Source organism: Sinohyriopsis cumingii, chromosome 15 (genome assembly GCF_028554795.1).
Source record: "Sinohyriopsis cumingii isolate HCF-2022 chromosome 15, ASM2855479v2, whole genome shotgun sequence".
In the NCBI taxonomy this organism is placed as follows: domain Eukaryota; kingdom Metazoa; phylum Mollusca; class Bivalvia; order Unionida; family Unionidae; genus Sinohyriopsis; species Sinohyriopsis cumingii.
The window spans coordinates 64,299,566-64,327,024 of NC_142975.1; the positions used below are offsets into that span (position 1 = coordinate 64,299,566).

At 34.4% G+C, this 27,459-nt stretch overlaps 2 protein-coding genes across 2 annotated transcripts in view; both read right to left on the bottom strand.

Annotated features, from left to right (window-relative positions):
- Positions 1-1,667: 1,667 nt before the first annotated feature.
- Positions 1,668-8,204, bottom strand: LOC149781953 (uncharacterized). Its single transcript, XM_089935045.1, has 7 exons — positions 8,011-8,204; positions 7,358-7,531; positions 5,374-5,536; positions 3,318-3,374; positions 2,913-3,015; positions 2,292-2,399; positions 1,668-1,834 (listed from the first exon to the last, which is right to left on the bottom strand). Exons 1-7 carry the CDS (start codon positions 8,202-8,204, stop codon positions 1,803-1,805), a joined length of 831 nt encoding a protein of 276 aa, XP_089791171.1. The 3' UTR covers positions 1,668-1,802.
- A 400-nt stretch (positions 8,205-8,604) lies between these two features.
- LOC149781954 (cell surface hyaluronidase-like) overlaps positions 8,605-27,459 on the bottom strand; it is a 29,204-nt gene continuing 10,349 nt past the window's right edge. Inside the window, exons 2-15 of the mRNA XM_089935046.1 lie at positions 25,153-25,369; positions 24,455-24,609; positions 22,003-22,165; positions 20,756-20,980; positions 19,585-19,772; positions 19,224-19,296; positions 18,497-18,627; positions 16,100-16,230; positions 15,625-15,694; positions 14,562-14,688; positions 13,485-13,548; positions 10,286-10,469; positions 9,499-9,714; positions 8,605-8,873 (exon numbers count right to left, since the gene is read on the bottom strand). Of these exons, the coding sequence (XP_089791172.1) occupies positions 8,670-8,873; positions 9,499-9,714; positions 10,286-10,469; positions 13,485-13,548; positions 14,562-14,688; positions 15,625-15,694; positions 16,100-16,230; positions 18,497-18,627; positions 19,224-19,296; positions 19,585-19,772; positions 20,756-20,980; positions 22,003-22,165; positions 24,455-24,609; positions 25,153-25,369 (2,148 nt within the window). The 3' untranslated portion in view covers positions 8,605-8,669. The remainder of the gene's footprint in view (positions 8,874-9,498; positions 9,715-10,285; positions 10,470-13,484; positions 13,549-14,561; positions 14,689-15,624; positions 15,695-16,099; positions 16,231-18,496; positions 18,628-19,223; positions 19,297-19,584; positions 19,773-20,755; positions 20,981-22,002; positions 22,166-24,454; positions 24,610-25,152; positions 25,370-27,459) is intronic.

Sequence of the window (27,459 nt, forward strand, 5' to 3'; positions counted from 1 at the left end):
CTTCTTTAAGTCCCAAAATTATCCAAATCACGCTTGATCCCTTCTCTAATGTCTGTAATTTTTTCAAATGTTTTATCTCCACCCGCTCTTTTTGTTAATGTTTTCAATCCTTGCATTTAGTATATAAAGTTCCAAATCTCATTCGGTGCCATTCCTATGCATGCACATTGTTTATTTCCTTTCGGCATCTGATTTGCACGGCAGAGGTTTTGTTCGTTCTTTCAGTATTACCGTGTTCATTAGCTATTATTTTATTGATTACTTCTTCCGTCGGCGTCGTAATATCGTTTTAAATTTTATCCACTAATATCATACATATTTAAATGTCAATTTGCTTTTTAGCAACATCTTTTATTAGCGTCATCCATTGGTTTACCACTAGTCCCATATTGGTAGTATTCGTATTGCTTATAGTTGAAAGATAATTTGCAGAAGCCATGTTTCTGTTTTTCGTTCATTATTAATGTAAACCAAGCAGATAAGAATGTTCCCAGAATAAAGTACTATGACTTTCTAATCATGTTTCTGTCATCATGCGATATTTGAACTATACTATTTTTTCTTTAAAAACTTGTGTTACGTGTACAATGTGAAACGTTATAACTTTTTTATATTTTGATCTGCCAAGCTGAAATTAATTCTGTTAATTGTAGTCATCTGCAGTCACTTGTAATGGTGGTTTGCATTGCCTGAAACATACTCGACGTGAAAAGCATAGTTAAAACTGATAACTGATTTAGTCAAAGTAAAGTTTGAGATTTATTAATTAAAAACCTTATACTCTGTATCAGTTCTAGCAGCTGTAGATAAAAGTTATTGTTCAAAATATTTATACATGATTGCCTACTGTAATTCATTTAAAGCATCAATGTTTTGACAAGTATTAACAAGTTGGATTATGTATTCGTCTTTGGTGCATATTATAAAGAGCTTGTAATTTACTTTTATTCTTATCCTGTGTGCTGTTCCTGCATGCATACTTACACATATGCGCTATTCCTCGATTCTACAAGAAAACCCTAGATAGCATGGAGTGAATCTGCATATGGAGAAATACTATCATCACATTGGTTCGAGAATTATTTAACCTCCTTAGTAGGAATGCACTATAGTTTGTCTAAACGTAAGCGTGTGATGCTTTCGGAATAATTTAGTATTATGAAATGTCCTTTAATTATTGAAAGACCATTTGTAACCTTAAACCTTACACTGTACGATGTTGTTGTATTAAGAGCATTTGCTTAAGCAAAGATGTCAGAAGGAATTGTGAGTTACTTGGCAGCTTTTAATTCTAGATCATGAGATGATCGAAACAATCTGCCATATTTAGAACATACACACTCAGTATTTAACATAATAGTTTATTAAAGATTATATATATAGATAAACGGAAATCCTGCACAGGATATATTTGCTGTGAATGGTTTACAGAACTTGTGATTGAATGGAATGTACATGACAGATGGAATAAAATATCTTGAATACAATATATAATGTAAATACAGTATAAAGTGTAAATATAATATTTCAGCACAAGCTTTGTTTTCAAATGAGATATCATGTGTGATATATATATATATATATATATATATATATATATATATATATATATATATATATATATATATATATATATATATATATATCAACCAAAACTTTTAGCCACTAGCACATGCATCACACGGTGCAACCTCTTCTATAGCAAACTGACAATAGTCTCCCCCACCATTAGCTGGGTAGCTGCAGGTTCTAGTTCTTGTTTTCTTGCCTTTGCATGCATTAACTGAGACACAGGACGAGAATTAAGACCAAGCACTAAATACGCCATCAACAGCTGAAATGTAACAAACATTTTTAATCCGCTTTGCAAGAAAACGGATCAAACATTAAACATGCATATTCCAGCAGTTCAAATGTTTAGTTATATTTATGATTCTCATTCTGAAAGACGAATTGTTTGTTTTCTTCGAATTGTTTAATATTCCTTTTTGGATAATTAAGGATGGCTGATATATTCTGTTCTCTAATATAATTCTGTGCGAACGTTTTGTTTTCTAGTTAGTGAAAGAAAACAAAATGTGCTCACAGTTTGCATGCATCTTTACTAAATAGTAAATGTTTAATAAAAATAATAATAATAATAATAATAATAATAATAATAATAATAATAATTAATAATAATAATAATGATAATAATAATAATAATAATAACAGGCCTTTAATAATTGGGATTACAATTTATTAGTAGTATGTACAAGGCAAATGAAGCTACCTTTTATTTTACCACTTACCACAGGAATGTGTGTTACAACTCTGCTGTTCTTCGGCAGAACCCAAACAGTAAGCCCCGCCGTGGGGTATCGGGTTGTTACAGTATCGGTACCTCGTTTGTATACCACCTGCAGAATGAATGCGTTTTTTCTCTAAAAGAGCTAATTCATAGCAGCAATATATATTTATTTGAAGCATACACTGTAGGAAATGTAAATTTTAAAAAAAATTAGTTCATAAAGTAAAACAAAATCGTTTAATGGAAAATAGTGGGAGGCTGACAGTTATAGAGACAAATATTGATTAGGATAATCAACACTTTATTTATGTTAATTTTGGAAACGTTGCACTTCAGTAGTTTAAAGTAGAAATTTATTTAAAATTAAAATTATGTAAACATTTCCGATAAAAGTGTTCACGTCTTGGGTGTGTCCTCTTAGAAGAGTTCAGACTTCATTTTTCATTTTTTGGAAATGTTAGTTATAATGAAGTAATCTGATGCAATATTACAGTTCATTATCTTTTCTAAGCCTATAGGAAAACATAACGGGATTTCTCTACATTGCAGATTGTTGTACTAGATGATGTAGTGCCAAGATTTTATGGCTTTCTCTCTCGTTTTTTATGCTATCAATACCAACCTCCACATGTAACCGAGCAGCTACTCCAGGGTCCAAAATCACCCCAGGCTCCATCTATTGTTCCTCTGTCTGCAAATGGACGTGTTGACTTGGCACCAACACCCTAAACAATATGAATTCATAATCAGTAATTCAGCTTAAATTACTAGTTTATGCTTGTTAATATGATGTATTGTATTATTATTAATCAGCGTCACATTACAACGCAGTGTAAAAGATAACATATTCTAACGCACTCAAACGCTATTGCACATTTTCAATATCATCACAGATTCTTTGAAATTGTCTTTGTGTAAAAGTGGAAATAATTCTATATTTAACTTCTACGCAAATATTAATTCGTCTCTGCTGTCTCGCTCTTCTGACTATAGATAAATAGAAACTTCATGTAGGAAAAAGGCTTACCTGTGGAGCGATCTTAGTAACTGTAGAAAGAGATTGCCTGTCAGTAGCCAAGGTAACCTAGACAAAGAAAGTCATACACGTTGAATATTTTTATTTTTATTTGTCAACAATTCGTGAAGATTTTAAAAATGGTGAAGTAAGCAAACCACACTTTCTTCCTTTCTGCTTAAACTTGAACTGCAATGAAACTGGGTTTGCTCTTGTCATTTGGATACTCAGTTTGTGAAAGTGGAGCATTAAAACCTAATTCCTTCCTAGGGATGAAAAATGGATGAATAAAGTAAAATGTACGAAATTGATGTGAATTGTTATGTACGTCTGTACTATTTGCTTAACTTTAATCCATGAGTATCGATTTTAATGATCACTGATAAAGAACATATCAAATTTCGAAATTCACGTTAATGATTGTAGACTCTGATCGTAGAGAATGGGCTATAAATAGGTCGTTTACTTGGATACTGATTCTGTGCTCTGCCTTGATAATGAACATGTTAACTTTTTTGAGGTAGATTACCATTGGTATACGAGAGTATTGCGGCATATGTGACGTCGGAATGAATTGCGATATTTAAGTCTTAATAGAATCGCGCAGTTACTAACAAGTGGAGAAGTGAACAATTATTCATATTCTATTCCTATTGAGCGGCATTTAATATTAGTCTTGTCGTTGGTTTTGTTTTGAGTTTGAAGCCATTTTTCAGCACCTGATAGGCTATACGCATAGCGGCCAGTAAAGGACGAACCCAAGAAAGTCTCTGTAAAATCCACCGACCTACTGAATGCTACTGGCCAGCTTTCTCACATTCACACGTTAGCCGAGCCTGAGACTCAAAACCACCACTGGTAAAGGAGAGCTCTTTAGAGTGCTCAACCACGGGTTCCCTCTCAATGGTCTAAAACTACGTAACATAAAGAAGCAAAAGCAGAATGTCTAGTACAACTTAAGAAATAGTTTAATTTGTAAGTTATAATATGAAAATTTAAGAGAAACTTAAAGTTGTATTTATCTCTAATAACAGTGTTTAAACTTTATCATCAATATGCTGTCATGTTCACATTTTATGTCTGAGTGCTTAATGGCTTCTTATAGACGTCAGCAACTCAAAAGTTACTATTAGCAAAAGTAAACAAATGATAATGCAAAATGGTAACTAAAGGAAATAAATTGATCTTAAAACAACTTTGTTTGATGGGAATAAATCAGAACATTATAAACGCAATTCTCCTCAGTGACCCGAAGTCAACTAAAACGAAACAAATATTACTAATATAAAATACATAACGAAAAAGTTTGGTTGGTATACTGACGCTATTTCCTCAGTCACGATAACAGAATATCGAATTATCGAATACAATTACTATGTTGTTAAATGTAGTGAAAAGATACTTATAATGTGATAAATAATGTATCAAGCCACATTTTGAACCTCTTTATTTTATTCAAATTGTTCACAGAGAAATACCTTGCAATATATTAATGATCTGTAATGTTTCCCAACAAACAAACAAAAAATTGGCCAGATGGGCGATTGAGACGATGATTTCAATACAATAGTTAACAATGTTGTGATACGATTTATTTATACATGTTCCTTAATCTAAACGAATTCTGCTTAAAACTGCACTAGCAAGAAAGAAGAACGATTTATTTATACATGTTCTTTAACATTTACCTTAACCTAAACGAAGTTTGCTTAAAACTTCACTAGCAAGAGAGAAGAAATATTTATTTATATACAATATTTCTTCTGTCTAGCTTGTTAAAACTTTAAGCAAAATCCGTTCAGATTTAGGCAAAATATTAAGCTCACAAATATTTTGGGATGTACTTTTGCAAGTTGAAAGGTATTGAAATATCACCTGTCAAATCTATTCTTGTACATGAGGAGTTTACCTTTCAACAGGCACAACTTAAAAGCCCACTACCGGTTGAAACAGCTTAGAATAGCAAACACTGACTGATTGTGCCACAAAATAAAAATAAAATTCACTTTTATGGGCATTTGACATAAAATGGTTTTCCTTCAGATCTTTGTTGTAGTGGATACATTACCGTGCGTTTCTGAATGTTCAGGCGGGCCCTACAATCGGCATCAGTGTGATTGATGTTGGTTCCACTCATAGTTATCTTTACCATGGGACAACGGTCCTGTGGGCAGGCAGTGGTTTCTCCCGGTTGGCGATCATATTGGTTGATGAATTTGAAGTAGAGAACACTGTTAATTGAGTAAGACATATATTCAAGTGCGCATATAATAGGGTAGGAAACAAAGTTAATAATGTTGCATCCTTTTAATGTTTACCCTTAGTATACCTTAGACAAAAGACCAGTCATACGTTTTCATATTTTGCATGAGATCACATGGTATGCTTTCCCATGAGACAGTGGGAGAATATATCGAAAAACGTATGATATCAAACAAGTGAAAGACCATCCCTTAAAATATCAAGCCGAAATAACCACAAATGTTCCATTTTGCCGTCCCAATGGATGTCTAAAACTGGATGAAGAAATTTTCATGACAAGAAAAAGAAAGTATTTCTCGGAGTTTAGCGTTGATATTTATGCCAAGTCGTATGCAACCGGATCTAGCAGCAATTGTTGTAGTACGAAGGGACCTGACTTAGAAGACGAGAGGTGAATAATAATGCGAAATGTTAGAAATTCAACACTTTCAAAGTTTTATCAAAATAACGGTACAGAATAGTTTTTGCCCAAAAGCCATAATTTCTTAGCTAAGTTATACTGCGTAAATCAAAGTTAGGAGGACATGCATTCAGAGGTCAAATCTCGTCTGTTATTATGGAACCTTTGAAATAAGCTTATTTAAGAATCTCATCAGTATAGCACTGCTTGTTAAATTTAATGCGTAAAGATGTGCTTTGTAATTCAAGTAGAACTCCAAAAAGAGGTAGACTACCCTTGTGTCTCATCACTCTGATGCTATAAGTCCAGCAATTGTGGTGATATTAGTTTATATATTTTTCAAAACCCAAGGTCAGCACATCGGACTGTTTTCAAGGATACTAAACGTTTGCAGCACATAAAAAAGGTAGACGGAGAGATTCTCATGCACAATTACGTAAGAACATGTTGAATGGTTCTTGAGCTAAAGTAGCTACAAGCAATATCCCACGTGAAGATAAAAAGTTAATTTCAAGAGACATTCCTCTTTCACAAATGCAATGTCTAGGCCTTGGTACAGCATATTCAATAAATTGTATCCGAATTTTGAAGAAGGGGTCCTACGCTATGATTATTAGACGGAGCTGGTATAGTAGGTATTTTATATTGATAAAATAACTTTATCAACTGGATCTCAGAAGACAAAATGCACATTTAGATGTAATAGTCGATTCACCTGATAAATGACACAAACATATTTGAAAGGTTGCAAAGCTATGCAGGTTTTAAAGAATTCATGTGTTATGATATAAATGTAATTTTCAAGAACGATAACTCAGTTTACAATGAAGTTGACGAGACAAGCCCTGCTAATGGCACATCGAGGTTTGTATGAACGTTAATATAAAAAAAAGACAGAATAACAAGAACATTAAATGGTTCCCGAGTTATACAGGTCATAAAGCTTTTCTGTGGTGCATTTTTAATATTGGTCGCAAAAGGGTTATAACTATTTCGAGCCTTGACAAAATCTATAATAGCTTTAGAAGGCAGGTCTACTTGTAATAATCAATTTTACCAACAAATTGCAACGTGCTATGTATAATGGTTGCAAGGCTACGCTGATTACAAGAAGTGTGAGTAGACGGATAAATGAACCGAGGGATGAACGGAGGGAAAATATAATTGTTTGCAACAGAGGGGGTTAGCTTCCACGACGTAGGACGATTAATAGTTTTAATCATCTTTACAATTATCAATTATAGCTGTTGTCAGCATGAACCAAATAGCTTTAGCTTTATCGTGTCCAACATGTTACATATATTGAGCAAAACTAATGTGAGCAGAGCTTTCCTTTATTTTGTAAACTGCGTTATTGTTATAGACAGTACAACAAATATAGGCTACATACCCATTTGTCCTATCGTAGTAATATTTCTTGCCATCATTAATTGTGCTTTCCAAATCGGCAATACTGCGTGCTGCTATCCAACTACTCAAAGTCGGGGCCCAGTGTGGAAAGTAGGAGTAAAGGTCAAATGATACTCCTCGAGGAAGACAAACTCCAAATGTTACCCACTTATCTCTGAAATAAAATTATATTATGATTTTAACGTGATATTAAATCCTCTTTCTACTAAAGCGTCTGAAATAATAATATATATGTCATATTTGTGCTCAACCAGGCAGGAACGAGGTCATACTCCACCCATTCAGAACTGAATAAGAGTTTCAGTTCATATTTGTAACAATTTATTTATATATCGTTATTTTGGGGTATTTAAATGAAATATCGTGCATCGAGTGCTTTTCATTTCTTTTATTTCATTTATTTGTTTACATTTACCGTGCTAATTTATTGTCTAATGTTTAGTTTACATGTTCTCTTTCTAAATTATTAAAACTGTAATTCTAATGTGCAACTCATTTTGTAAAAGCCTGTATTTGTTTTCCCTTTAGTGTTATATAATATTGTATTAGCAGAATAATGTATCATTTTAGTATTGACCAGAATAAGGTCATGTATTCATCTATGGTTTACCTCTGTATCTTTTCCAGAACTACCTAACAATCAGCCTAATTAGCCACCAAAAGATGGTTATGCTTAAGACATTCCTCAATAGACCAAGCCAAAAGCAGAACATATAATTGCTGGAAAACAGGCTGGTTTCAAAGCAGGACGTAGCACTATAAAACAGACCTTTATCCTCAGAATCCTCTGCGAAAAATATCTGAAACATCACCAGAACCTCTATCATGTCCTCATTAACGTCAAGAAGCTTTCGACAAGGTATGTCATGCGGCCTTGTGGGCCAGCAGGAGGATATACAACATAGACGCAAAAGGAATCAACACCATAGAAAACATGTATTTTAAGGCGACTAGCGCAGTTCTCGAAACTAGCAACCAAAGTAAAAGTGAAATAGGCGTGCATCCTCTTACCCACTCTCTTCAACATAAAGTGTATCTGGAAAGGATAATGTCCGATGCCTAGGAAGACAACGAGGGCAGCATCAGCGTTAGAATTAGAACACTCACCATCCTGCGCAACGCTGATGATAATATCGATGTCTTAACATCAAAGAGTGGATAGGCATGGATTTTGCGAAGACCCAACAAGGAGTGGAGAACAGGGTAAAATAGAGAGAGTGTCGCAAAGTCATCAGTGGAGCCCCTACTACCAGCCATATATGGGTGCGCATGTTTGATTGTATATGTGCATCTTACTTTTCAATTCCATCACTGTATATTTTGAGAGGGTTCGGAATTCGGCTGCTCCAGTGAAGAATATATCTCTTGGATCCACCCAAGATTACCATAAAATCAGCTGAATCAACTCCTGTTAACTGCTCCTCAGCCCCCGTATCTACCCGCGTCATGATGGGATCTGTTATAGCCTCAATTCTGTCTGGTACCCTCGGACGGATCTAAAATCAGAATGTGACCTCTTTGACTGGGGAACCGCTTGAGATGATACAGACGTTCTAAATAGATGCATGTATAATATACAAGCCACAACATTTCTACCAAACATTGACGTCATATGAAAGTTTCATATTTAGTTTTGTTTTAAGGAATGAAAATGGTGCACTTTTGAAGGTCTATGAGTAGCGTCAAACCTTTTCACTCGAGGTTATAATTGTTAGGAGGTTACGATTTAAAAAAGTTATAAGAAATACATTTGTATTCTGAAAACAAATCCATTATCTTGCTTTCTATTTGACAAAATAATCGCCATGTCATGCATTTCGCTCCATTATCATTTGTTAGCATCAAGACCCATGACAGACTATACTTGTGATGATGTATTGTTTATTATATACATTACCAATTGATAACATACAAATAAATAAAACATTATTGGACATAGAGTCGCAAAATTCAAATATGCAACGAATGATTCTCTCTTGGCAGAAATATCAACTGGATATAATATACCTCGCAGGACAGTATTGAATAAATAAAACGATATCTGATTTAATTAATATTATTGTATTATACCATAATATGCATTTGTTCAAAAATTTACTTTGCGATGGTTTTATTCGTTACCTTTCCATAATCATGTGGACATATCGCCATTTCCCAGTTTACTCTCTTCCTGCATTGGTTTGTAACATAGTAATCAAATGGTTTTACAATCTGATTATTAGCAGCGCCAGAAACAGAGCCGTCCGTATCTTGGAATGTTGCAGCCTTGTCGCCGTCTTCATTTCCGAATCCAACATCCTCCTGGTCTCCATTTATGATCCAGTTTCCTGTAGAATCCTGAGTTGGAAGAAATACAAAAGCAAATACAGTTCTACTTATTGTTGCGTAAACCTTATCAAACAGATATTAGGTGGGTGCACGTTTCTCATGTGCTGGATCTATTTCCGATTTCAAGACTGAAATAGAGAAAAAGAGATGTTGCTTGGGTTTCAACTTATCCTTTTTCTCCCACACGTGCTCTTGCAAAATGTCTTAAGGAGTCATAGGGGACCAAGCATATCTAAATCCTAAAATAAATGAACCATATACAAAACTTAAAATATTTTAAAGTCACACAGGGCTCCTTATATTAGCAATTAGATCTGCAGAGCTTAGTCCCGATATTTCATCTCGTCCCGATTCGATTAATAATTAATTTGACTGACTTAGTTTTTAATCCACTGTTTAATCCAGTCCAAAACTTCTGAAACCGAATAACTGACTTTCTATACGTTAATGGTCCCCTCAAAACCTTCTCATCAAACCGATGTATTGATAGCGGACGACTAGTAGTTATTATTAACTGTTATATCAATTACACAGGAAACGGTCACTCGCACTAAATGAGGCGGTCATGTACAATACTTACCCCATCAACAAATGCAAATTTGGCAGCCTTCATGGAATTAACAGTAGAACTGCTAAACCTATTTAGCCTCAGAAATCCTATAGCTCCCATGTTGTAGTAAGGTGTTTTCTTGTATCCCTTAAACCAGATGTTTTCCGCAAATACTGGTCCGTCAGAGTAGATAAATCCTTGCCTTGGACTGGTCCTGCAAGAGAAGTAAGTTTCAAAATAACAAAACTAATTAATACTCAATCACTGTAGTCTACACCTGATTTTCCTACTTTCTTTTATGTGCCGCTGATTTTGTAGTGTGTGTGCGCGGGTGTATGTGTGTGTGTGTGTGTGTGTGTGTTTGGGATGTTTAAGGTAGCTTTCAAAAAATTCAGTCATATCGATACGATGTCTGCAGTGTTGCAGTTTATAGTGATGTCTAGAACTGGGGCGTTATGCCGCAAACATGTAGCATGATACCACACCCAGTCACATTATCATGACACCAGCCGAAATGTCCTAACACTGACCTCTTAATGCTGAACTCCTAACGAAGCAGCTGTGAGTATAATTTTATAAGTCTTTGGTATGACTCGGCCGGGGTTTGAACCCACGACCTTACGCATCCAAGGCAGATGCTCTAACCACTATGCCACCGGAGCTGTGTCGCTGTTTTTTGTGTAGCATTATATATGAACTTATGAAAACACTGCATGATAGCTTTGGTTTAGGTTTAGATTAGAAATCGCACATTAAGCAATATTATCATCGATAATATATGCTAGGAAATGAAGGACAATTCAATCGTAGCAATATAAATTAAAGAGTATACGGAATATAAAGAATATTCGTGATTGCTGTGGTACAATCTGGAGTAGAATGATCTCCTTTACTTTTCTGCTCATTGACATATCTTGTCACCTATTGGGTTACCTTATGTGAATTTAAATTTGAATATCCATGCAATGTTTCTTGCCAAAATATCGAGGTTCATGAAAGTAAATAGATTTATAACAAATTGTATTTACCTGATTATGTTAAGATACATAGTAGTTGGCATGTTCCATCTTTCCATATATAATCACAAAAACCAATGGACCCTCATTGTAAAGACAATACTATAGTACTGTCCCTGTTATAGCGTATCGAAGCCATGAATCTCAGCAAGTTGCTTGAATTTTGTATATTATTTCAAGATGAATAATTTCTCTTAATTTAACAGCATTTCTATTGACAACTTTTGAAAATGCAATTTCACACTGTTAATAAGCTTACTTTTCTATTCTTATATAATAATACTCAGCCGCACCATGAAACAATCGTCAGAATACAATGCCATAACTGATAATGTATGTCTAAACACGAGAGGGGAGCATTGTATAACCAGTTTGAATAATTGAATAGCACAATGATCGACGCAGCAATACAGTACAAGGATTTCACAACGAAACGTGCCGCACAGCGCGACGTTTGCATCAATGTCGATTTTTGAGAGTTATACGTGATTAACAATTTAGAACTTAAATATTATTTCTCCTGACAATTATTCAGAGCAAAAATATGATGCAAACAAACTAAAAGCACTTACAAAGCCCTATCCGTTGGTACTGATCGGTGGTATTTGACTGTCTTTCCATTGAAAGTAAATATAGCTGGTTCACCAATATTGCCGGATTCGCCGATGAAAACACTGTCTTTTATGAACTGTTCTTTCGGACTTGATCTAAACCAAAACAAGAAGCGATTGTGATGTTTTAATATTTCCGTAGTGAATGGTTCCTGACATGATATAATCGATAACCTGTTGTTTATGATATGTCTAGGATATGACGAAAATTAATTTGGTGTTTGCAAAGTCTCCAGTAAATAACAAGCATTGCAGCATACCGTATTTCTTCTTTTTTTTCTGGGTCGTTGCCCTATTCATTGTGATTCAAAACAGCTGGACTTTAACCCTAAGAATATCTTAATGTTTTGTCTTTATGTCACACATGCTGTAATGTAGCTATACGTCATGGAAATTATTTGCTTTTCATTTCACAGTTTAGAACTCACACTTTCTGTCATTATTAACCATGCACATAAATCACCTGTGAATTATCGAATAATTGTATGCTTCTCAAAAAAATGTAATTAGAAATGAAGAGCTTTAGAAAAGTATGTGTCTCACCTGGCATATGTCAAACCTCTAAGACCGCCCAGAAGCCTGGAAATAAAATGTTCAGAGAGATATATTTGTGAAATGATAAAATCTCTTTTTCGTCTTGATATACCACAAACAGGAAGAAATAAATATACATTAAAGGTAAAACGATTTACACGAACACGATGAACGAGAGAGAGAGAGATAGAGATTTATTTTCCTACGTTAATGCCGGATTTATTCCATCGTGTGGTACCAAAATAATGATATGTTATCGTGAGGCTATTTGTTTGGTATAAAGGATGAACTATTTCCGGTATTAACGTAGGAACATAATATGTTCTTCTTGTTATATGCCAACTTCCTCCAGAATCGAAGTTTAGAAGATTAAACTAAATCTTCGGTCGAACGCACTCACACCCAACGCTTTTGTTCGTAGCTTCACCTTACATTCATAGTCTGAAAATATAAGTATAAGTGACTTGAGAAAGCGGTAGGATTGGGTTGACATAATATGCCACAGTAAATTACATTTTGTCCATTTTATAAGCAATTTAAATCTATCTGAAAACATTGCACGTGTGGTTCAGTGCAAATGAGTGGAGTTCTCGTTGTTATTCTTGTTTTTGTTGGTTTTTGCTGTTGTAAGGTTTAACGCCATTTTTCAGCGCAAGATAGGCTATACATGGCGCCCAATATTAATAAGGGAGGAAGAACCCGGGAAACCCCCTGAAAGAACCATCGAGAAGCTACTGGCAAGCTTTCTCACATACACACATTGGCCGAACCCGAGATACGAATCCAAGCAGACATATGTGAGATGGCTGTGATCGATAACGGTGAGCGCCTGGTCAGATTTCTTTATCAAAGATTAATTTCCATGCCTGAGATGTAAGGCAATATCTATCTATTTCTCCTGGCATGCAGGTTACTCTTTTATTTAGTTTTTGCAGGAGCAACTTTCGAAGGCACCCACAATCAAGATGGGAAAAGTTATTATAAGGGCATATTTGTTACATGCGAAAATATAGGAACGATAATATATACACATGATTTCGCAACACAAAATGGAAGACGAACACTTACGATGAATTAGACATTTCAAACCAGCCACCACGAATCCATGCATTCTGGTTCCAGTTGTTGTAAGCTAGAAAAAGACAACCGTAAACATCTTTCACGTCATTGCCCAGTCATGCATGATACAAGTAAAATAATTCTTCTGAATTTGTTTAGTCACACAAATTATCTTTCTTTGTAAGGGTTTCATATTTCTATCGTATCACAGGTTCCGAAAATACTCAAAATATGTTTTAATACAATTATCTCTGATATCGTTAGCGTAATAGGTGGAGCAATCTCAGCAAGTATATTTCATCCAAAAGCAAATGAAATGAAGGCTGCATTGACATAGGTAAGTGTAAACATTGTTTTGAAAAGAAAATACCATCCACATAATTAGTATTCTGAAAGACTTTGAACACATACAGGATCCTTTTCTTTCCTTTTTCATGGCTCACAACCCCAAATGGAGTTCCGAAACCAGGAAAGAAAAGGAATCTAACTGGATACCCCGCCTTAGAACATTTAAACCAAGTTAAACCAAGAAGACTAGAAAAAGACAGCCATTCACAACTAAAGTTACCTTTATCCAGCCGGCATGTTCGCTTTTCCATAATTCTCTAAATTTCCTTATTAGTCACCCAATAATCTATAGTTAAAACGATATCAATGAAATATCCGGGGTATAATTTACATAACAGATGACGCTATGGCTCATCGGTTTCTAGGTCAATATAAAATATATTTCAGCATCCGCAACAAGTCATAGTCATGTAAAGTTTACAAAGACAACGGTTTGTCTGTTTTATTTGATTATTTTGTCCATGTTTTGTATTTGCCTTTGAAAAAGACTCATTAAGAGTCGAAAGCGCATAGGCCAGCTAGATACTAGTTTTCTACTGTTCGTGGTCAGTTTCTTATATATATATATATATATATATATATATATATATATATATATATATATATATATATATATATATATATATATATATATATATGTAATACTACAAACATTTCAGCTCATTTATATATGTTTCACTTCCTCTATTCTACTTTCCCTATTTAGAATTTACGTTTGTATGTCATTGACCCCTTTACCTGTTAAACCAATCAATTTCACTTTCTTAGCTGGCGATCTGCTGTTGGTTGGATCTTCCAGTGGATGATAGTCATTGCAGCAGTCTATTTGTCCATCAGGTGTTAATTTGTTGTCGATGAATAAACCCTAAATAGATATAAAACATTTAGCATGCTTGTACTGTTAGAATACAGTTCAAAACTAAATTATAATGTGTCAAAACACACGGAGCAGCAGTAAATTCACTAAACAGTGCTACCTTCTGCATGTGATAAATCCTTTACCAAAGTAATGTAACATTCTCCAGGGTTGTCAACAAATGTCACATACTCGACTCATGAGTAATGGATTCTGATAAAGAAAGCATATGTTACCGAAAATGCATTCTTATCAGTTTCCTTCTTTACCGATTATATCAATTCCCGTCCATATTTTCCAAAAAACTAATTACTTTAATTAAAACATACAAATATGGTGCTCCCATCATTGTATTTGTCAAAGAGTAAGTGCATGCAATTCTGAATGTTTCAATGCTTATGTCTTTTTCAGGTATTAAACTAAATGAATTCGTTATTAAATAACATAATACAATCCAGGTTTTGTTTTTGTAAAGTACTTACAGATTCATATCCGTGTACTACGTTGTTTTCGAATAAGGAAATAGCTGTGCGGCGAGCTTCCCCTGGTGCCATAAAGTTTTCCGTAGCCGATGGACCTAGAGGTGACTCTGGATAAATGTACCAAATTCCTTTCCCCTGAATTGATGAAAATCATGCTTATCAAAATTGTGGTGAAATAAAACGTGTATTCACAAAATTCATTAGACCAATAAGACTTAAAACACCCAAAAGAATCGAATCATCTTGGTTTAGGTTAGGAATAAAAACCGGCCTTCTTGCAGGAAGCAACTTGAACATTTTTGTAAAGCTACGTTTGTATGATTTTAACCATTTTGTAAGTTAACTAATCAGTTGTGTGCGTTGTAGGATGAACTTTCTTTTCATAAAATGAGTTGCTCCTGATTTTACAAACTGTATTCAAAAGAATGAAATTCGTGCTAAACACGTGGACAAAACAACATACCTCGCCACCAGCACCAGCATTGTTTTTTAGGTAATTCAGAGGATTGGTCATCCAGTAGGATGTAGGGTCACTACAAAAAGATCAGAAATTGAAATTTGTTCATTTATGTAAGAAAATGTATCTTTATTTTCAATGTCTTGTCTGAAAGAAAAATAATTAAAGAAAAAAGAATCCTAACAAATCATTGTATAATTCAAATGCAAAATTTGCAAAAGATAACCACAAACTCACTGAATTGTTGCAATAGTTTTATGAATATAAGATAACTTAGCACAATTTTTTTTATTAATGTTTGAAACATTTTGGTACATTTGTTCACAATGCGTATGTATTTAAAATTAAAAACAAAAGCTACCTTTTTCAGTAACACAGTAGAAGATTCCAAACTAAAGCTACACGTTTAACTCTGAGGATGCACTTTGTGTTATTCATTACGACATAACAAGTTTATTATAATATAGCCTAATAAACTTACCTATCAGATGGGATGAGCTTTGCCTTCAAGGTTCCAAGAGCCAAATTCCCATCCAATGTATTATACTTTTCCCCACCGTCCTCCAGAAAGTAAGAGTGCCCAAGAGAACGATAGCAAACATTGTCCTTGACCTATAATATAATTAATATAACTCATTAATATTTATATACAGACAGGGTCAGCAGCAGAATAACGTGACATGACTTGATAGAGATCATTTTAAAAATGACATTAACGACAGGAGGAAAATGCCCAGCGTGTAAATTAACCAAAATATTTCTTCACAGAGGAAGCATTTTATTTTGAGAGGCTTTAGCGATTGAAATAAGATGTATAGCATATTATGAATAAATACGTTTATATAACAAAAGTTAAAATACCAATGTAGATGTCATAAAGAGCGGCCATGGTACATAAAACTAATATAACGAACATTTTAGGGACGTTAGAAATCATGCCGTGTGAAGCGGAATTCACAATGGATTTTTCCCCCATGAAAATGTGAGAATTTACCGGCAATTTGCTGGGATTTCATCTCTGCCATTTGATAGTATGTATGATAATGGGTCATTTGATCTTTTGTTCAATGGGTATAAATGTTCTCTTCTTTAACGAAGTTTTTGACGCTTTGAATACTTTGAAATCACCAACACATAAGGTAACATTCGGTCCATTTCGCTTTATATTATCGATCGTCTATAAATCAACTCCTAATTCAGTTCTATTTTAAGATAACAAACTTTACATCATATCACACGAACTGACGCGCAATTCAATTCAGGCATGCTATCAATGCAAAAACCCAGCAGTTGTTCGATTTGTTTCAACGGAACCATTTCCGTTTGTGTGACACAAATTAATTAGCAATATGAGATGTTTCGCAGGAGTCGGGTTTGTTACCAGGGTACCAAATCATTGAATATCCAGAAGACCCAAGGGAAACGCCACAAATTATAGTTAAAACAGGAGTTTTGCTTTTAGCCATTTAGTTGTAAATAAATTTTATTTATACTGTATATAGTACACATTTTAATGTGATCGTCTCTGGAAGCAAAGGTTTGATCTGCCTACTCAGTTCCTTTATTAATTAATAGATAGCTATAAGATGAACTATTTGCGATGTGATAATTTATTTAATAATTCCAAAGTACTACCGATGGATCAGTTCGCATAAAAACTAAAATCTAGGTTATTGTTTGCATAATCAAAATGGAGACTTTGCAAGTTGCACAGTAATCTGACTATCTTTCAAAAATTCAAATGCACAAATTAGTTTTTATTTCCATCAATGAGACCTAACTACTTAATATTCGCGTATAAAATTGGTATCGTGATATATATACAATACAAATGTCCTGATACTGTCACCATATACTCAAAAAGTGAAGGTTTGTGTTGGAAAGTTTTCTGTCATTTGCATGGAGGGCGGGTCCGCTAAAAACAACGGAACAGTCTTTTACGAGTGGAATTTTGTTTTAGACTGAAACGGGTTCATTTCTACATGCAATGAGCGTTCTGTACAAACATGATGCTTTTACCAATACAAGTCCTGGACTGGATAAGATCAATCAACACATAACCGAGTCTAAACCTGAATTTTAGAATCCTGAACCTGTCACAGATTTCACCTACAGAACATAAATAGAGGTTTAAACAAATATTTACGCATTTACGCCGAAGTTTAAAACTGGCTTAAATTTTAGACATTTACTAAATTTTGAGTCTGGACAAAATTTAAGACTTATTTTGACGAAATATAAGTCTGATCAGAAGACATTTAAGTCTGATCAGAATAAATTTAAGTTTAATCAGAAGAAATGTAAGTTTGATCAGAAGAAATATAAGTTTGATCTCAAATGAACCAAACATTCTGAACTCCACAAACAGACTAAACTTTAAGACTAAATTTAGTGACATTTGAATCTGCTTAGGCGGAAAGTCAGATCTAAGTCACAAGAACAGCTAGAACTGAGCAATATATCTAACTGATTTTTAGGCGTAACTTACAATTTCCGAAATCAAACGATTGGACATGACTTTAAAATTTGCGTTGTTGAAATTTTGATCCAGTTATTCAGTCTAATTTTCAATTTTAAAGTGACATTGTTGCTAAGAAGCATGATTTCGACGACCATTTAAACAAAGCTGAGAAACAATATGATTCTAAGTAATTACAGATAATAGCTAAAATAATGTTCCTGTTATCCCAAAAGGTCTTGTAAATAACATATTCGCAAGTTTTGGTATTCAAGGGGTTAGCATGAGAATTGTGACGTCTAGAAATTGTAGAGTCTAAACGATTACGGTGTGAGGGAAATACCCATCTAATATTTTGGAAGTAATAAATATGACATATAAAGAAGTTTCACTTTTATTTGACAAAATGAGATCTCTTACCAATACACCGTGAGTTCCATGGATAGTTACACATCTAGCAAAGGTATGGTGTATACTGTTCTCCTTGACGTAAGGTCTGTTGGTGTAATTTCTCGTGTCTTTGCACATATGGAAGTGAACGGGATATGAACCTGGAAGGAACGCGAATTAAAATATTTAAATGTATATCAGTCACATGTCTTGATCCAATTTATGTCAGTAATTTTATGGCTTGACCGTCTCAATGCTCATACAAAACAAACGTCTCATCACTAGTATAATCAATAAAAGCATCGAGTTAACTAAAGCTAGAAGAAAGACAGAATAAAGAAAAGCGCAACTCAGAATATTACAAATGCAATTGGTAAATTTAATGATGATGTTTTAAGGAATCCTCTCTGACATATCTTGTGGAAATTACATGCAGAAGATTCATGTATGATTTTCTGAACTTTAATGCATTGCTATTATTTGTATTTTGTCTTTTTGTTTTAAATTTTCGACAAAAGCCATAGACATCACAAGTAATCCTATATGGCTATTGGGAAAAAAGACAAGAAACGCATTCTTGAAAACTTCGTTAAATGTACGGATATAATCATAGCCGGTGTAAAGTTAAGAATAATTTCTTATTTCCTTAAAACATGCTATTACAAAAGCAGTATGATAGATTGATCAGAGAGATAATGATAATATTTTCCTTAATCATGTATTTATTGTGAACAAACACGGCTTTAAGCACGCATACCCAAATCGGTCTGTTGTCCCATGTGATACAGTTCAGTTCCTTCTACTCTCCCATTCTTAAAACCGTATAAAAACTGAAATGAAACCAAAGTACATGCATGTATATGTCTAAACTATATATAGCAGCAGAATTCCACCTTCTACGAGGAAAATGCATGATTATGGATGCATTAATGACGTAATGTCAAGGAAGAATATATTGTTAATGACATATATGTTTATGGTAAATATGTACAAGGCCACATTTTATGGTCAAAATGAATCTAGCGTTAATTCCTGGCAATAAGCTGAATGTATCACATTTATTGACAAGTATTATGTACATATGCTGAAATTGTATATGATATAAATTCGGCTTGTACCTTGATGTGTCCCCCAAACGTGTCATAGTTGAAGTTGCTGCACTTTCCTGGACTATTGGCATCATTGACGTAACAACTAGCCTCCATTTTGCCCTCAAAAATAATGTTTCTGCTCAACAGCGCCACCTCTGCTCTCATGTCTACTACTCCATCTTCTACCCGGCCCCAGTGAGTGTAACGGGGTGGTACTGGTAATGCGAAGAAATCAACCATTTAATAATGTATGTAGAAGATTCCGCACGAGCACCACCACTGTCTCCTATTTTTGTACAGACCTAGTATCCACCCTGCTTACTACAAAATGCAAAACTATGAAGACGAAAGTGTTGACATGCACTGAAAGTGTATCACTTTTTTCTTATTAAAGCTGTTCGGCATTGGCGCGCAGTTGTTTTCCTTAAATAATATTTTTAAACAGTGATAGACACTAACACCGTCTATAAAGGTGTGAGTAATACTTCAGTCAGAGATAAACATCGTGTCCAATGTATTTTCGTACGTTTATTACCTTTAAAGGTGTATTATAGAACACAAAAAAACACAACACAAAACAACGTTTATCTCTACCTTGTCAATTGCTAGTTAGATTTCTATTGCAACTATTTACAATTATGTACAGTGCACGATGATATTGTTTATAATTATCAAAAGCGTAAAGGTTTACTTACAGTCTATCCTGACTTGCTTGTTGCTACATGAAGAACATTCTATTATTGTCCCCTCTTCCGCCTGGTTCCAATCATAATCAGTGGAGGAAATAACGACCTTGTCCCCTTTAATAAGATGGGATGAGATCTAAAGTACACGCTCATTCATTATTATTATTATTATTATTCCTCCAGACAGGCTAATAGATTGTGTATGCCATCATATCAATATGCAAAGAGGAATTCTACAAATTCTTTCTTTATATTCACTTAGCATCCATTTACCTTAAATCTTATGGCACATCTTACCTTTGAACTAAGCATGATGTCCTTCTATTCGAACCTCTATGATTATTTCTACGTCCTAATACTTACTGAGCTGAGCTAGGTAAAACTATTGATAACTAATGGTTTATTACAGCTCTATGCTGCTAAGGAGCTTGCTGTTGATGTCTGGTGTATTTAAATTTTAGAGTGGTTTTGAGTCCATGTATGCATGTCCTAACAAACAAATTGATTATTACCAATATTCCATGTGGTCACATAATCGATGAGAGTTATTATGGGATAGGCGGCAAAAGTAGTAAAGATGAAAAAATTCTGTTTGGCTTTCCAGGATTCGTCAGTGTCAGTCAAGCTCTCCACAAGAAACTTCAGCCCTTTGTCCCAAAGAGTCAATTCAGCGGAGGCAAGACTTCCTGAGCTGGATGGAGGAGTGATTGTCTCTTTCACCACTACACCAGTGGAAGCTGCAATAGTATAAAATGTTTATGGTCTGGCACGCATACATACATGCACGCACGCACGCACGCTTGCACACACACACACACACACACACACACAAATACATACATACATACATACATACATACACAGACATGCAAACAGCAAAGCAGAATGAATCAAAATGGTCATTTGCAAGGAGATAATATTATTAGGATCATGTATAGAGAAGATAAATGACACATATAAACCATTTAATACTATTTCTCTATTGTATTAAGTAAAACAATCACTGATAAACTTTGCTCATTCCTTAGGAGCAATGAATTATAAAAAAGTGCGCGTATTTTTCCAATTCATAATTTAAGTTGCTGTTTGGTATTTGGAAATGTTCCTGAACACGTTATATGAATGCAAATTCAAAGGACTTGTTTGGAATTTTTTGTAGTATTGGGATTTGTATCAAATTTAAGAATGCCTGGGAGTCGTGAAACTAATAATAATTCACTAATGAAATTGAATTTGGCTACAAACATTTCATTTCTGCATGGAGGATGGCTCGATTTATTACAAATTACGTTTATTTTAAAATGTGAAATTTTACTTTTATACACCAAGGCTGCGTATGCATTCATGTTGTTGCTGACTGTCCTCAGCTTGCTTGTGCCTGTCACACTTCCAAAAACTAAAGTTTCAAATGCGTTGTAGATTTCGGTTAAATCATTGGTCAAGATCAAATTCTTTCTCAGCGAGAACAAAAGCACCTCGTTGTTTGCTAATTCTGTGAAAAGAGAAACACACACATATAATAATAACGTCATCGTTCAGATTTAGTTTCACTCAAGATAATCGGAGGCTCTATCTATTCTGTATTAAAACAAGGATTTCATGTACCCAAGGATGAAATGAATAAGCACAATTCTATACTTAATCAAATAAGGATACTCCTTTTGATTTTACATATTTAATTTAAATTCTTTATAACCTAAAATTAGAAGAAAAAAATTGTTTGCAAAGCTTGACGTCGACAGATATTGCTCAAGCGTACCTGTAATCATTTTTCGTAAAGTATCCCGCTTTTTAAGTTCATTCCAAGAGTAAAACCCAAACACTTCAAATTTCTTTTTCACAGGCTGATTTAGGGTATTGATTTCGAAGACGTATGCTACAAGGGCGTCCATCCAACTGTCAGGATCGTTGGGTCCATCCACCTGAATGAGAATGTAAGGATGGATTAATATATATTTATAGAATTTATGTTGGTGTTTGAACAGAGACAAGGAAATCCCAGTCAAAGGGTTATATTTCTGTCTCCCACGAGGCTATGCCACGCGGAGAGATAACTAATGTAACCCCGTGACTGGATTTTCTTGTCTTAGTTCAAACACCGACATAGATAGTGTTCCTCACTCATCTTTTTTCAATTAAATTAATGGTACCCGGCATGCTTGCAATATAGCTAGCAAATGCAACACGCATATTATCAATGAGCTAATAGTATAGCCTCTCACGTTATGTAAAGGTCATCAAGTTTTATACTATTTATGAAAATATGAATAATTTTCTAAGTGTAGTCTAGTTGTATATGCCGTTCCTCGTAACAGCAACAAAATCAAGAAAAAAGTCATAATTGTTATGTGTTGGAAGTATTACACAACAAGCGGTTTGGAGAAACGTGCTATAGCTATATCAATACCGCACATTAATATGAATATGTTAATGAGATCAATTAGAAGACCTGTCGACAAAAAGTACATATATTCTACGCATGAGAAAATAGAAACATAAAAACATTTGAGATTATTACTGTATTAATACATTGAATCGATGTATGCCATACTAGAATAACTATACATAATTAATATTTTAAATGGATAATATGTAACTTTCAACAGTGCCAATTTGGAACACGTACTATGGCAGAAAATGGCACCATACTTTGCATTACAAGAGGCCTACTGGATACAGTTTTAATCAAGTGTGTAGTAGCTGAGGAGATTTCAAATTCATGACTTTCTGGGAAATTTATATTTTCTTTCATGGAAATAGCAAAGATGTAGCAATCGCTATTGCAATGACATACTACAAGGAAATCTACTTGTGGAATAGCGTGGGACCTGATGAATTATCAGTCTGGTTGGTAGGTGCAGATGTTGTCATTCGAAATTGCTTTACTGTGTCTGAGTCATCTGGTGTGGAGTGTTGTTGTTGGACAAAGTTGAGAAAACCAGCATGACATAATACATTGATGATTTTGTGCCGGCTTTGCAGAGAGTATGGATTTCTGTAGCCAGCGATGTGTATAGCCTGTGTGCCTCGAACTATATCAAAAAGCTCAACGTCGTGTGTGTATGTGTGTGTGCGTGTCTCAAAATGGTTTGGTTTTGTGTTATTAGAGTTGCAGATACCTTCAATTGCTTTATTAGTGAATTTCGTTATGATATGTATTCGTTGTTTTCGGTTGTTGTAGGTGTTGATGTTGTTAGATTTTATAACAACTCCGTAAGGCACAACAGAAAACAGCAAAGGTATCTTCATTGTAAAAGAATTTCCTATTGCATGAACACCATGACCGAGACGACCGGACTGAGATAACAAAACTGAGATAAGACAAATAAGCTTAGCAGAACAGCTAGATTTCTTTGTCGAATCAGTGAAAAATAGATGGGATGAAATACAAACACATAACAAAATTAATCGTAAAGATCAAGCTAGATGGATGGAAACGTAGAGATGGCTAAATAAGTAAACTGTTAAATATATTTATATTCTACTTTGATTTATAGATTGTTGAGCATCAGTCAAGGAATAAACATATGCACGTTAAATGCACTTCAGAAAAAACTAATTTACCAGTTAGGAATATTCCTTGGAGGAAGACAATAAATAATTCTAATAATTAGCATGATACTAAACGCTTTGATTGTGAAAGAATATAGGTAAATAAGACTCTGATGTCAGTTATATTCGGCACTGGGAAGAATAATTTCTTTCCCGTTTTCCGATTATTCTATCAAAACTGACCAGAAATGCATCTGTACATGCACCCAAAGATAAGTTACGATAAAAACAATATTCTGGTAGAGCCAATAGCAGATATAGGTCTATTAGTGGTTTGACTTTGACCCCAACACTGGCTTGTATCTATCATTGAGAAAAGGTCTTTGTCATGCACAATCTTTGCGAAACAAAAGACCAAATATGATCGTCCGACCTCAATTGGTTAAACAGGGTGTAGAATAAAATTGCGTTTCCAAATTACCCATAACAAGGTCAGACTAATCTAATCTACTTCATATCAGGGCTGTATACGGAATAGAATCATAATATACTAATTTTGCAGTAATGAAAAACCAAATAAGATCACCCTCTCTCAGACGGTGTTGAAGACAGTTTGGTTACAAGGTTGCCATTCGGAAGAACGCTTAAATCGCGAATGGACAAGAATGCTACAAGACATTGAAGAAACATCTACTGGATATTTTCAATTGTACACATACGCTATGATCATAAAGAATTCCGTTTGATTTGGAGAGCTTCTGTAGAGTTCCATCCAGTTTAGTCCAGGACAACTTTCTCTTGCCATGAACCTCCAGTGTACCACCGCTCTTCACTAAAATTGACTTTCCGATTTCTGGGAAATCACCGCGCTTTCCTGTCAAAAAACACAGAAAAATGGGTAAATGGGTAAATGAATCGATATTCGTCATTGTTATTCGTCATTGTTGTTATCGGTCCTCTATATCCTGTCCGATATAAGTTCATCTACTCATCTCTTGCACTTGCATTATTTCCTGTTTATTCTCCCCCAACATCTCTTCTAACATCACACTAATACGCAGTTACGTGAAATGCAACCTATCATACAAAAACTATGGTAGATATATTGCCATTAACTTATTTTCATAAACAGCCATTAGTCTGTTAGTCGTAAAAGTAATATACGATGAGACTTTGACGCTTGAACCTATTACGTACATAATTAGCATTTGAAAGTTTCTATACGTTTGCGTCAAAGATTAGATCACACTATTCTATTTTGTCTATCTCATCAATTTATTTCGCCATGCTTCTTCAACTCTTTTGCATCTAATCTAGTATTTATTATTTAGACGTAATATGCAGTAATATCTTAGATATGAATAACACGCAGAACAATTAAATGAATCGATGACATGTTGGGAAATTCAGTTCTTACCGGCAAGTGTTACATGAACGTTTCCTTGATGAAGACAAGATTCACTTCCAATGATGACCTCTCCTGATATCTCTATAAAGTTTACTGTTAGCGTGATATCCACGTTAGGACTGAATACGAGCTTCCCACTAGAGATCACTACAATGCCTGTCAGGGTAAGGGTTGATTCATCTAGGAGTATGCCCGTGTCGATTGTCACATTGGCGCCAACAGCTGGCTGAATAATAATAATAATAATAATAATAATAATAATAATAATAATAATAATGATAATAATAATAATAATAATAATAATAATAATAATAATAATAATAATAATATGTTGGAAAGCATATATGCTATAGGAGACAGATATATATATATATATTGGATGACATCAGTAGCAGATCCACAATACCTAGATAATTAAAAACGATATTATACATTGATGAGATGATTACACCGGTCAACAATGGAAAATTATCACAATATGTCCGATGTTCGCTTGATATACCCCAGGCTCACGAAGGATAGAAATATATCGATCCGTTTTGTAAATTTCATTTGCTCATGGCATTCTTGTTTCTTTATTTTCTACATAAGTAGTAATAGGTGATACCCTACGGACAAAGGGACTTCTATGTTAAATTTACGTGGTTGTACCCTACCTACAATGGGAATTTAACATGAGGAATTTTAACATTGGATGTATAGGGACAATGGATTGGGACTGTCTAGGGTCAAAAATGTTGGGACTGTCTGGCATCAAAAATAGTGGGTTTGTATAGGGACAATAGGAATGATGACGTCACGGTGGCAAGAATGTTAAATTCCCATTGTCCGTAGGGTACAACCCCACCCAAATTTAACATAGAAGTCCACTTGTTCGAAGGGTATTACTACTTACCTCTCTTGTTATTAGTGTTCAAGACTAAATAGTCACGATCTCTTCAGAAAGGAAAGTCTGCATGAACATTGAAATATTTCACAATGGCGAGGTCACAATATCAAGTGATTAAATAACAGGCTTAGTCTCACTTGCTCGGCAGCTCTGATGGGTGCTAAGCATATACAATTTCCATTTTGCAATACGCTAAGAAAATATCTCCTGGCAACACCTAATAATTACCTTTAGCTGCAATGAAAACTAACGCCTAGTATTAATAATGTAGGGCAGCCACCCTAAGTGTTACAGATTTCCCTTAGCATGCGAGAAAAGACACAACCGAAATATTTCATACGTCTAATACAGATTTATACACAGATGTGACTTCAGACTACAAAATAGGATCCCGCTATCAAACGTTATATCGAGTCAGGTATCTTACTACAAAGTTAGCACATAAAAATAACTTGAATACAATTGTTATATGGTATAAAGAAATTGGCAAAGTACGTAAATGTTAATAATCATTCGGTTTGCGAATAGTTAGTCAGATCCTTCAATCTATCTGTCTTATTTTAAAATTAATTGCAGACTGGTAAATGTGAAAATGTGAAAAAAAAACTTGTTTCTATTGATCTTGTTTTCAGGTAGATTTCTGATAGTTTTCACACATTGCTACAACCATCATCATTATTCTCATCGTCGTCGTCGTCATCATCATCTCATTCATAATATCGTGTTCTTTTCGTAATAACGTATACCATCTATGTTCAGATGTTGCAATGATGTTCACATCTATTTCTTAATATCTGAAGCCTCTTGTGAGTAAGGTTTCTGATTTTGTTTTATTTTTGTTTTCCATTTCCCGTCGATTTTATCAATCTTGCCATCTCTTATAGATGTAAACGGGTTCGCCACTTATTACGTTTGAATACCTATCTGAAATCTCCTTACCAAACTGCCTTTATTGAATGTATGTATGCATTATAGCGAACATAACTGTTTGTAGCCAATAAAAGTGGTACGGTCATTGAAGAATAATGGTGTTGAAGACATACTAGTGGTGGTGGTGGTAGTGGTATCCCTGCTCTTTGCACAAAAATTATAAATTCTCTTCTTCATATTTAAAATATGTAAACCAATAACCAACCAAACCAAACAAAATGGATTCTAAATCTGCCTCAACTTCGGGGTCGATAGCTACCGCATTTTGTTAGATAACACCTATGCTCGCTGCATATATAACCAAATTGAAACAACAATACAACCACCATAGTCGATTAAATGTAATACTGTGAACGCAGACATGTTTGGAATTGTAAATGATCATAGGAATAAAATGTTTCTGATAATTAATTGTCCAATAAAACACATATTTTGATGTTTTAAGACTTTATTTACACCGTTTAAAGGCATTTGGATTAAACGATGTTAAAAATGCA

What these genes read in the sequence shown, in the direction of transcription:
- LOC149781953 (XM_089935045.1), bottom strand. Translation starts at nt 8,204, where the DNA reads ATGATAGAGGTTCTGGTGATGTTTCAGATATTTTTCGCAGAGGATTCT. An exon ending in CTAATTAGGCTGATTGTTAG is followed by an intron (nt 7,532 to 8,010) that starts GTAGTTCTGGAA and finishes ATTTTATTTCAG; the next exon opens with AGATAAGTGGGTAACATTTG. An exon ending in TTGTAACACACATTCCTGTG is followed by an intron (nt 1,835 to 2,291) that starts GTAAGTGGTAAA and finishes GTTACATTTCAG; the next exon opens with CTGTTGATGGCGTATTTAGT.